We start from the raw sequence: 12528 nt of genomic DNA, 5'->3' as shown, positions 1-12528 counted from the left end.
TTGAAGCAGGGTCTCCCTGTAGCCTCAGCTGTCCTGGAACTCACTATGTAGACCAGGCTGGCCTTGAACTCACAGAGATCTGCCTGCCTCTGCCTCCCAAGTGCTGGGACTACAGGCATGTACCACCATGCCTGGCAAGCATATTTATTTTAAAAATGTATTAATTTTTAGTATTTTATTGCCTGCATGTGTATAAGTACACCTGTGTCATGCAATACCCAAGGAAGTCAGAAGAGGGAGTATGATCCCCTAGAACTAGTTACAAATAGTTGTTAGCTGCCGTGTGAGTGCTGGAAACCAAACCCAGGTCCTCTACAAAAGTAGGCAGTGTTCTTAACTGCTAAATCATCTCTCCACTCACCAAATATGTTTTAAAATATCTTTTAAAATGAATATTAAACATTAATATTAAAAAGACGAACAAGGTCTTTTTAAATTAAAAAAAAATACATGAATTGTATATGAGATAGCCTCAAAATATCACTAAATTAATGAAGGAAATAATCTCACCAATTACTGTAATGACGTTTTTTTGTTTGATTGGGTTTTTTTTTTTTTTTTTTTTGGTTTTTTTGAGACAGGGTCTCCCTGTAGCCCCAGCTGTCCTGGAACTCACTATATGGACCAGGCTGGCCTTGAACTCACAGAGATCGGCCTGTCTCTGCCTCCCATTTTTATTTTTTTGAGACAGGGTCTCCGTGTGGCCCCAGCTGGCCTTGAACTCTGTGAGTCACCACAGTCATCTTATGCAAGGCTTGGGGATCAAACCCAGGCTTTGTGGATGCTAGGCAAACGTTCTACCAACTGAACCAGTAGCCATGGATATGGAAGGTCAATCTTATTTCCATCTATTCTCCACCTTCCCTGAAAGTGACAAAGCCCTGTCAGTTATAAGGCAGGAATGTATCTATCTAAATGATACACTACTTTGGGAAGCATACAGGAACCTACTGATCACTCCTGTGAACAGAACAGAAATGGAATGAAGGAAAAAGGAGATACACTATAGTGACTGTTATTTCAACACTACAGGAAATTTTGCCTATATGCTATTGGTTAAGAAAAACCAAATGAGGGGCTGGAGAGACGGCTCAGTGGTTAAGAACACTGGTTGTTCTTGCAGAAGACCTGGGTTTGAATCCCAGCACCCATATGGCAGCTAACAACTGTCCGTAACTCCAGTCCCAGGGGATCTAGCCTCTTCTGACCTCCAAGGGCACTGCACAACACAGTGTACTTACCTACATGCAGGCAATACATGCATACACATAAAAAATAAATAAATAAATAAAAAATGTTTTAAGAAGCCAGGCGTGGTGGCACACGCCTTTAATCCCAGCACTTGGGAGGCAGAGGCAGGTGGATCTTTGTGAGTTCAAGGCCAGCCTGGTCTACATAGTGAGTTCCAGGACAGCTGGGACTACAGGGAGACCCCGTCTCAAAAAGACAAAAAAAAAAAAAAAAAAAAAAAAAAAAAAAGAAAAACCAAAGGGGCTGGAGAGATAGCTCAGTGGTTAAGGGCGCCAGCTCCTCTTGCAGAGGACCTGGGTTCGATTCCTAGCATCCAAATGGCGGCTAACAATCATCTGTAACTACAGTTCCAGGAGATCCGATGCCCTCTTCTGACCTCTGTGGGCACTGTACAACACTTACATACATGCAGGCAATACACTTGAACACATAAAATAGTAAAATATTTTGAAAAAAAGAAAAAAAAAAAGCAAAGATTGGACTTGACTTCTGTAACGCTGAAGACACAATAATTCTATAGATTATGGTCTATTGAGGCAATGAGACAGCTTAGTGGGTAAGGACCTGATGATCTGACTTTGATCCAGGGACCCACATAGTGCCAGGAGAGAACTGACTCCTGCAAGTTGTCTTGACCTCCACTTGAACCAGGAACACACAATAAATTCAAAATTAAAAAAAACAACAAAAAACTATGGTCTATGAAAATGGGGGGAGGAAGCCATGGCATGTTGCTGTAATATGTAACAATTATGTAACAGTTTCATGTCTACATTAGTATTTAGGATAATCTTGGGAGCAAAGCCAAGGACATTTTCCTACTCATTTTTCTTTCTTCCCTAATATTGACAGATGATACAGGCCACCCCCAGAAACTTCTGACTCTGTAGCTTTAATGTGATAACACATTCAGACTAGGGGTGGTTTTTTTTTTTTTTTTTTTTTTTGTCTTTTTGAGACAGGGTCTCCCTGTAGACCCAGTTGGCCTGGAATTCACTATGTAGACCAGGTTGGCCTTGAACTCACAGAGATCTGCCTGGCCCAGACTAGAGGTTTCTAACTGATAACACTGCTTTAGTTCTAGAAGTTGGAGTATGCTTACTTGTTTTCCCGATTAACTGCTGGAGTTACTGCTGGCTTCCTCTTTTCTTCTTCCTGAATGGCCTGGGTGATGTCTGGGGAGGAGTAGGAGCGCTTCAGTTTGGACGGTTCCCTGTCCCGCTCTGCAGGAGTCTGGGGCTTGATTTTGTGTGTTGGGGGGGTGGAAGGAGGTACAGATGAAGGAGCCATTTCCGGTGGGTACATATGAACAGTGTTGGTGGGTGAATGATAGTAACGGAAGGTTCCAGTGATTGGATCAAGAAACTTGGAAAAGGAAAAATGACAAAAAAAAGGTCAAACACATAAATCGTTCCAGAGACTCATTCATGGCTACTGTAAACTTCCTTCTGGAGGGAAACGTTTTTTGGGGGGGGTGCCAAGAATTGAATCTAGGGCCTTGAACCTGCTAAGCATAAACTTTACCACTGAGCTACATCTTTAGTCTTAAAATAATTTGAATAAGAAAATGATAATCACTTCTCCTAATTTCCAAAGAAATTTAGGGCTAGCTTTAATGAAATATTCAATTTCTAAATCCTATTGCCAGAACGCTCATCATATATAGTAGCCCATATCCTTGGTGGGGCATTTAGAAATCTCAGCCTCTAGTAATTATTATATATTATTCTCTACAGTGAAGCAGCAGAACTGACTTTATTAGAGAACAAACAGCACTTTATAAAGAATCAAGGTAACTATCTCAACTCTAATATGGACTTTTACCTTGGCCCAGCCTGAAGGCAGTCCTGGTACAATTCTTCCCATTTCTTCACTTCGTGCTCTTGTCAAAGGTTCTCGTTGAGCCTAATTTGGAAAAGTAAAAATCTGATTTTTCAATCAAAAATTTCCATTTTATAAACTTAAAAGTATCTGTACCTGTCCTAGTTTGTTTTTGTCATTGCTGTGACAAAACACTCTGACCAACTTGAGGAGGAAATGGTTTATTTTATCTTACATCTCCCGGGTCACAGTTCAACAGGGAGCCCAAGGTAGGAACTCAGGGCAGGAACTTGGAAGCAGGAGCTAGAGCACAGGCCATGGAGAAACGCTGCTTACTGGCTTCCTCCCCTGGCCCCTGCTCAGCCTGCTTTCTATGACGCACAGGCCCACCTGCCCAGGGGTGGCACCACCCACAGTGGGCTGGGCTCTCCACATCACTCAACAATCAAGAAGATACTCTACAGACATGGCCACAGGCCAGTTCAATGGACGCAATTCCCCAAATGAGGCTCCCTCAACCCTGGTGTGTCAAGGTGACACTAAAGCCACCTAGCGCAGTACCAAAGAATCAGAAAACCTTGTCTTGGTTGACCTTCATTTTTTAAAAAATATTTTATTATTTTTATTTTATGTGTATGAGTGTATTGCCTGCATGTATGTGAGTGCACCCATGTCGTGCATTGCCGTGGAGGTCAGAAGAGGGCTTCGGATTTCTCTGGAACTGGAGTTAAGAATGGTTCATAGCCGCCATGTCGGTGCTGGGAATCGAACCCGGGTCCTCTGCAAGAGCAGTCAGTGCTCTTAACTGTTGAGCCATCTCTCCAGACCTGACCTTCATATTTTTTAAGACAGGGTCAAAGATGAAGGGAATTTTGTGTTTCTCAAAATCACAACACTATTATACCAACAGTTTAGAGGCATATAAAAAAAGCCAGGCGTGGTGGCGCACACCTTTAACCCCAGCACTTGGGAGGCAGAGCTAGGCAGATGTCTGTGAGTTCAAGGCCAGCCTGGTTTACATAGTGAGTTCTAGGACAGCGGGGGCTACAGGGAGACCCTGTCTCAAAAAAGACCAAAAAAAAAAGTTTTTCCATTTACTTATATGAAAAAATTGGCTGTTAAATGCTTCTGCTATTATAAAAAATTAGTGTTCAACAGGAAAAGATACTGTTAACTATATAATGCAAACTAAATGTGCAACATTTTGAGACTGGAAAAACAGTAATCATTAATGCACCCTCCATAATTATGACAATCAGCTTTGGGTATGTAGTCAAGGGTAGAAAAAAGTAACATTAATTTTAAAAGGTACCACAAGAAACAAAATGACATGGACCTGTCCCCCTCCCCCTAAAAAGATTATGTGTAAAGATAAATTAATTAGAGTTTAGATGCTACTGATTTCACACATAATCTAAGTAGATACACGTATATTACTTTTCATAGTGAGAAGACTGTATTTCATTCTCATCTTTCTTTTTTTAAAAAAACAAGTCTTGATTTTTTTACTTAAAAAAGCTTCAAATTTGCCAGGTGTGGTGGTGCACGCCTTTAATTCTAGCACTCAGGAGGCAGAGGCAGGCAGATCTCTGTGAGTTCAAGGCCAGCCTAGTCTATTGGTATACATAGTGAGTTCCAGGGCTACCTAGGACTACAGGGAGACCCTGTCTCAAAAAGCCCCCCCTACCCCAAAAGAAGAGCTTCAAATTTATTTCGCTTTGTGATTCTGGGCCTCTGCCTTCAATATTTTCACAATGATTTTCTGCTCAGTAAGAAAAGTACACTCGATCCTGTCACCAACATGCACAGAATCAAAATAGGCCCTGCTGACATGCTTTTTTGTTTTGGACAATTTCATAAGACTTGAGGTCTCATAGCATGAACCCCTCATAGTCTGCCCAAGTACACACCACATGAGGATTCTGGAGTGTTCCCAACCTTCTTGTTATGAAGGTGAACAATTCTATTACCAGGGGTTGAGGACAACCTAGCTTTGTTAGAGGTTGTATTGTAGGAAAGCCCATGGTGGTATGTCAAACTCTGGACCACTCAAGTGCCCACAAGAATGTCCCTGGAACAGCTCATTCTTTTCTTTTTTCTATGGTCTTTTTGAGACAGGTCTCCCTGTAACCCCAGCTGGCCTGGAATTCACAGAGCCCCGAAAGTGCTGGGATTGAAGGCGTGGGCTATCACGCCCAGCGGAACAGCTCATTCTTGTGTTTTGATGATCCCTCATAGATGAAACATAAAAATGAAGAATATAGTTCTTTCCATCAATTATTAAAGATATATTACATTTTATAGTCCCTACCCCAAAATAATTCTATTGCCAACCAATCACTTAATGTATGTCATCACTGCCTCAATGGAGAGCAGGTGAGTAAATGCATATGATCAGGACAGCCTGTCTCTTTCCAGAACACTATCAAATGCCTGACTGTATATGGAAGGCCATTTTCACACACATCTGACATCTCTTGGTTGGGGACCATACTGCTTGTTTGTGCTTACCTTGCCTACACTCAAATCTCCTGCCATGGGTGCGGGGGGCACATCTGCTGGCCCTTTCTGCACTTCTGGGGTTGGACACCTTTTCCCCCTATCTTCCACAGATATCTTGGCTTCAGAAGTTTCATGTTCACTTTTACTTTGTCTTTTTAATCCTGTTACTTCTTTGCTCCTCTTTGCTGAAGGCTCTTTATCTTCTTGGCTGGCCTGTTTGCTGTCTCTCTTGTCTGTGTCTTCCTTGGGTTTCTGGTGACTCTCCGGGACTTCCCTGTCTTCAGCTTCCTGCTTCCTTCTAGCTCTTAGCTCCTGTTCTTCCCTCCTCAGCTTCTCTTTCTGCTCTTCCTGTTGCCGTTCCCGAAGTTCTTTCTCTTGTCTGTTTTTCTCCATGAGCATAACAGTTTCTTCATGAATACGAGCCTTTTCCTCATCTGTTAACACAGCCGTTAGGGGGGGAAGTACTGGCTTGGTAGAACGATCAGGAAGAACTTTTCCATTCTGAGGACACTGCTGCTCTTGATCTGAACTTTCAGATTTTATTCTATGATCTTCAGGCAACTTGACTGCTGGTTTTTTAGTACGATCAACCTAGAGGAACATGAACAGGACAAAATATGCTTTTGTTTCTTGTTTTTGAGACAGTGTCTTATATATAGCCCTCGAACTCACAATCCTCCTGGCTCAGCAAAATTCACGAGTATTACTTGAGTTACAGTCTGTTTGCTCTGTATGCAGAAGAGTTACAAACGTCTTAATACTCAATCACAGAACCCAGACCTGGCATAAGGACACTGAAGTTCCATTCCTACACAACTAGCTTCCATCACTACTTCCACATTAACAGGGCCCAAAATGAACACATGACTCATTCACAAACATGGCATTTATCTTCACTCTCCAATCAGGTGGGTAATGCAGAAATTTTTGACAGTTCTATGTCAGTTTCTTCCTGCAGCCTGACAGGTTTCCTTTAGTTTTTCCTCTACCTCTGCTACCATCCACAAAGCCTCTGCCAAACAATGAACCAGGACTGTAGGAAAGATTCCAACTAGTTGCCTACATCTTCTTTTGCCATACTTGTAGTCTACTTCCCTATACTATACGAAAAGTAACCACTGCAACTTCTTTTTCTTTTCCTCATTTTAAAAACTGTGTGTGTAGGGCTGGAGAGATGGATCAGCAGTTAAGAGCACTGACTGCTCTTGCAGAGACCTGAGTTCGATTCCCAGCACCCACATGGCGGCTACAAACCATCCTTAACTCCAGTTCAAGGGGAATTTTAAGCCCTCTTCTGACCTCTGTAGCACTGCACAACACAGGTGCACTCACATACATGCAGGCAATATACTCATACACCTAAAATAAAAATAATATTAAAAAAAAAAAAACCCACAAAAACCTGTGTGTGCTGGGGTTGGAGAGATGGCTCAGCAGTTAAAAGCACTGACTGCTCTTGTAGAGGACCCAGGTTTGAGTCCCAGCACCCATGTGGCAGCTAACAACCATCCATAACTCCAGTTCTAGGGGATCTGATGCCCTCTTCTGACCTCTGTGGGCACTGCACAACACAGGTGCACTTAACACTCATGCAGGCAATACATACACATAAAATAAAAATAATAAAATATTTAAAAAATTGTGTGTGCATAATGTGTGGTGTGTGGGCACATGTGTGGAGGTCAGAGGACAGTGTTGTGGAGTTGGTTCTTTCTTTACACCTTTACATGGCTTCCAGGGACCAAACTCAGGTCGCCAGGTTTATGTGGCAAGCACCTTTACCTGCTGAGCCATGTCACCTGCTTGAGAATAATCATTTAAAACCACATCTGACCAGCTGGGCGTGGGTGGTTCACGCCTTTAATTCCAGCACTTGGGAGGCAAGTGGATCTCTGTGAGTTCAAGGCCAGCCTGGTCTACTTCCAGGCAAGCTAGGGCTGCAGAAAGACCCTGTCTCAAAAAGACAAAAAACAAAAAACATCCCAAAACCAAAACCCCAAAACCCCACCATATCTGACCATGTTTCTCTGGTTTTATAAAACCCTATTTTAAATAGATAACCCACTACTCTTAGGGTGTATTTAAAATCTTTACCATGGAGAGATGGCTCAGCGGTTAAGGGCACTTGTTGCCCTTGCAGAGGACTCGGATTGGTTCCCAGCACCCACATCAGGCTGCTCACAACTGCCTGTAAGTCCAATTCCAGGGGGATCTGACACCTTCTTCTGGCCTCCACGAGCACCTACATGAATGTGGTGCACATACAGACAAGCAGGCACACACACACATACACATAAAAAAAAGAAACTTTAAGAAAATATTTAAGATTTTTAAAAAAATAAGACCTTGATCATGGCCAATAAAGCCCTGTATAATTATCTCTGTTTAATTTTCCATTCTTAAAAAATTCAATTTAATAATTAATTTAATAATAATTATTTAAAAAACAGGACCATACTACGTAGCCTGACTGGCTTAGAACTCATGATGCAAACAAGGCTAGCCTGTATCACAGAGCTTGGCCTGCCTCTGTGTCCTGAGTGCTGGGATTAAAGGTGTGCATCACTATTCCCAGCTCCACTTCTTAAATTTTGTGTATTTGAGTGCAGGCACATGCATGGTGGTCAAAACAGTTTTCTCTTGTCACTTTGTGGGATCCAGGAATCAAACTTGGGCCATCAGGCACTTCTGCCTGTTAAGCCATCTCACCAGCCCACTTTTCCAATTCTTACATCTTATTATTTTTTAGAGACATTTTTATTACATTTACTTACTTATTTACTGTGTATATGAGGGAGGGGCATGCACGTGTAACAATGTACACATGTGGAGGTCAGAGGAGAACTTGCAGGAGTCAGTTCTCTTCACCATGTGGGTCCTGGGGACTGAACTTAAGTCATCAGGCTTTGGCAGCAGAGTAAACACTTTCAGCCACTAAGCCACCTTGCCAGCCCACATCTCACCAATCTATACTCTAGCCACACTTGCCTTTTAAAATTCTATTTTTCTGTGTGTATATATTCATGTGTCTGTGCTCGTATGTGTGCAGGTACACATGCATATGTGTACACGTATGTGTAGAAGCCAGAGGTTGATGCTGGGTTTCTTCTTTAGGTGGTTGAGAAAGTGTCACTGAACCTAGAACTTGTTGACCAGGGAAGACTGGCTGGACAGCAAGCCCCAAAGATCCTCTCACCGATTAGAGGTGTGCAATGCTGCACCCGGCTTTTTGTGTTAGTGCTGGCGATCTAGCTGAACTCTGGTCCTCATGCCATTCCCCAGCCCCTACACTTGCCCTAAAAAAAAAAAAAAATTTAAAGTTGTATGTTCCTTTCCAACTTGGGTCTTTATATAGCTGTTCATATGAATAATGTCCACATTAGACCTTGGTTTAAACACCTGTCCCTCAGGAAAGATTCCCTCGATTGCTCAGACTAGCCAAGCATCTGCTGTATATGCCCTCAAAATATTGTAATCTTTTTCTCAAGAGTCCTTTTTAAGGTCTTGATTAAGTGTGTCTAAAATCTTGTTTTCCCTCCTCTTGGAAAACAAGTTCTAAAAGGGTAGAGATTTAACTTCTCCCCCAACAACTTTCGAAAGAAGATTCTAATTAGTTTGAATGTTAAGTTACACCCTGCCTAAATTCCTCATTTAGGACGTTAAATGTTTACTGTCTCAATTTAACAGCTCATTCAAGCTACAACATTGTGGGAAGTCACTCTAACATTTCTTGAGCATGCAGTGGGCTCATACAAAAACAAGAACTTCAAAGAACATCTGCCAGTAACAACCTATGTATGTAAATGAATTCTGTTTCCATCAGATAGCAAAGAAGGAAGTTAGTGAAGAAAAAAATGCCATTTTCTTTTCACTTCTCTTTAAACACATCCCTTCCCATTCTCTTCTAATGTTCTTGACAATGAAGTAGAAGAACTGCTATGGAGATGAAGTCAGCATTAAGTGGAGCAGGACAAAAGAAATGCTTATATTCATATTTGGTAGTTTACTCCACCATCCCCTAATCTGAAAAGCACAACCATGGTCCTATCATTTAGAAACTTAAAATGCTTTCTCCAATCCCTTGTACCTACTGGATAAGGTTCAAATTTGATGCAAGTCTTTGTTGACTCTTCTGAATCTTTGCATTCTCACCTTCTACTACATTCTGCCCTAACACATACCTGCACCTACATAGCACAGCTGCCGCCTGTTCCGTGAACCAGAGCTTGTCATATATTCTACTTCTGTCTGTGTCTGCAAACCCTACTGAGCTCTTTAAGCCAGATACAATACTGCTTTTTCCACGAAAGGGGTGACTCTCAGCAGTATGTTTTTCTTTCCTCTGCTCTCCAGTAATGAAATCACTGCGAATGAGTTTCACATAGGTCTTTTTTTTCTAAGCACCAGAAAGAATTTACTTTACACATATTTATAAACTTTCATTTCATACAGATATTTCCCTCAACTGCTTCTCAGCTTTTTTAAAAGATTATTTTTATTTTATGTATATGAATATTTTGCCTTCATGTAAGTGCATCCATGCAATGCTGTGGAGGCCAAAAGAGGACATCAGGAACTGGAGTTATAGATACTCGTTAGTTGCCATGTGGCTGCTGGGAACTGAACTCAGGTCCTCTCCAAGAGCAGCCAGTGCTCTTAACCACTGCGTCATCTCTCCAGCCCCTGCTTCTATGTTTTTTGAGCGAAGAACCTCAAAACATGTAGGATAAATTGTGCCTTTTTCAGAGTTATGTTGGAATACAAAAGGTTTAGAGTTCAAATAGGCTGATTAACTTAAATGTACAATAACACGGTCTCCACGAAAATTTGTTAATTCAAATTGTTTAGTCTGAAGATTTAATCTGAAATATTAGGTAACCTTAAAAAAGAAACAAAGACACTTTAACAGCCTTCTCTAAAAATGAAGGCCACCCACTTCAAATGTGAAACATATCTAGGAAAAAATTAGAAATTGCTAAAAAAATACATTGAAGAATACATAAGAAAATTTTAGTCAATTTTCTTCAAATAGAACCTAACCAAAAAAGGGGGCGCTCTAAATTTTTGTTGAGCATCTTGGCTAAAGTTGTAAATAACTACTGTTTAACTACTGTTAAAGATTCAAATTCCAATGAAATGGAGCTAAAATACTGTTTTAAAAACAAAATACTGCTGGGCCTGGCAGCGCATGCCTTTAATGCAGAGGCAGGTGGATCCCTGTGGGTTCAAGGCCAGCCTGGTCTACATAGTGAGTTCAGGATAGCTGGGCTACAGGGAGACCCTGTCTCAAAAAGACCAAAAAAGGGGCTGGAGAGATGTCTCAGTGGTTAAGAGCGCTGACTGCTATAGCAGAGGACTCGGGTTCAATTCCCAGCACCCACATGGTGGCTATGACTGTCCTTAACTCCAGTTCCAGGGGAATCTAAAGCCCTCTTCTGACCTCCGCGGCATTACGCGACACGGGTGCACTCACATACATGAAGGCAATACACTTATACACATAAAAATAATAATTAAAAAAAAAGACAAAAAACAACAACAACAACAAAATACTGACATCTCACATCTTTCACATGCAAACACAGACAAGCAACCCTTTCTATTGATGGGTTCCATGTTGAAAGTATTTTGCTTTTTAACAAGTGCACCTGTGCTGACCATGTAGGAGACCTTCCTTGTCATTAGTCTCTGAATAACATGGCATCAATACAATAGACAATGCATTAATAAACAATGCATCAGAAGCAATGATTCTAAAATGTATGCAGGTTATGTGTAAATACTACACCATTTTATAAAAGGGACTTGAACATTTACTAATTTTGTTATCCTTGGGGAGTCCTGGAACTAATCTTGAGGAGCTACTGAAGGACAGCTGTACAACAACAAAAACAGAATTCTTTTAGTTGATTGTAGAACACAAACTTTTACTGATAAGAGTTGTGGGAAATGGCCACCAGCTAGGTTTGAAATCCTTTAAATTATCTAATATAGTTGTGGCAACAGGGTTGAATTATGTTAACAATCTTTTGTAAAAATAAAGGTGCCAAGTTGTACAGATCCTTCTGACATTTTCTAAGATATTATAGGTTACATATGAAACCCCATTTGTATATCATGTGTCTAATACAATATTAAAACAAAAAGATACACACACACACACACACACACACACACACGAACAAATCAAGACAATACCTGTGGAATACTCTTTGTAACAGGCACTGGCTGAATTCTGGGTGAAATCTCAGCTTTGGAAGCAGCACCTGGTTCCACTGGAGTTGACATGTTCAGTGATCTGATTCCTTCATCTTGATCATGTACCAATTCTGTATCTTCATCTACTTCTATAGGAGTTGGCGGCATCTGGGCACGAAGTTTACAAGGAACTGGTTCTTCCAGCGAGGGATAAGTAAAATCCACTAAAATTCCCAAAAGAATAATGATTTTAAGAATAGTAAACCTTGCTGGGCATGGTGGTGCATGCCTTTAATCCCAGCACTTGGGAGGCAGAGGCAGGCGGATCTCTGTGAGTTCAAGGCCAGCCTGGTCTACATAGTGAGTTCCAGGAAAGCTGGGGCTACAGGGAGACCCTGTCTCAAAATGACCCAAAAAAAAAAAAAAAAAAAAGAATAGTAAACCTCATATATAATGTTCACATTATTCATGCTATACGTACACAATCACAAGAATCTTGTTTTTGGAGACCATTCCCCTGAAGCTCCAGCTGGTCTGGAACTCTCTATGTAGACTAGGCTGGCCTAGCTCTCAGAGATCCATCTGTCTCTTCCTCCACAGTGCTGGGATTAAAGGCGTGTGCCACCACACGTAGTACAATCACAATAGTCTTTTTTTAAAAATTAAAAAAAAATTTATGTGTATGAGTGTATTGCCTGCATGTAAGTGCACCCGTGTCATGCAATGCTACAGAGGTCAGAAGAGGGCTTTGGATTT

The 12528-nt window shown here is 41.3% G+C and overlaps 1 protein-coding gene across 2 annotated transcripts in view; it reads right to left on the bottom strand.

Moving 5' to 3' along the window:
* Usp8 (ubiquitin specific peptidase 8) overlaps window positions 1-12528 on the bottom strand; it is a 77023-nt gene that overhangs the window by 18696 nt on the left and 45799 nt on the right. For both annotated transcript variants that reach the window (XM_008831802.3, XM_029562956.1), the window contains 4 exons: window positions 11773-11996; window positions 5584-6165; window positions 3076-3156; window positions 2354-2616 (listed from right to left, as the gene is read on the bottom strand). In XM_008831802.3, the coding sequence (XP_008830024.1) occupies window positions 2354-2616; window positions 3076-3156; window positions 5584-6165; window positions 11773-11996 (1150 nt within the window). The remainder of the gene's footprint in view (window positions 1-2353; window positions 2617-3075; window positions 3157-5583; window positions 6166-11772; window positions 11997-12528) is intronic.

The sequence above is a fragment of the Nannospalax galili genome, unplaced genomic scaffold (genome assembly GCF_000622305.1).
Source record: "Nannospalax galili isolate Female #2095 unplaced genomic scaffold, S.galili_v1.0 scaffold735, whole genome shotgun sequence".
NCBI lineage: Eukaryota > Metazoa > Chordata > Mammalia > Rodentia > Spalacidae > Nannospalax > Nannospalax galili.
Note: the sequence above shows the minus strand (reverse complement) of the source record. Positions and strands in the feature narration are given on the sequence as shown.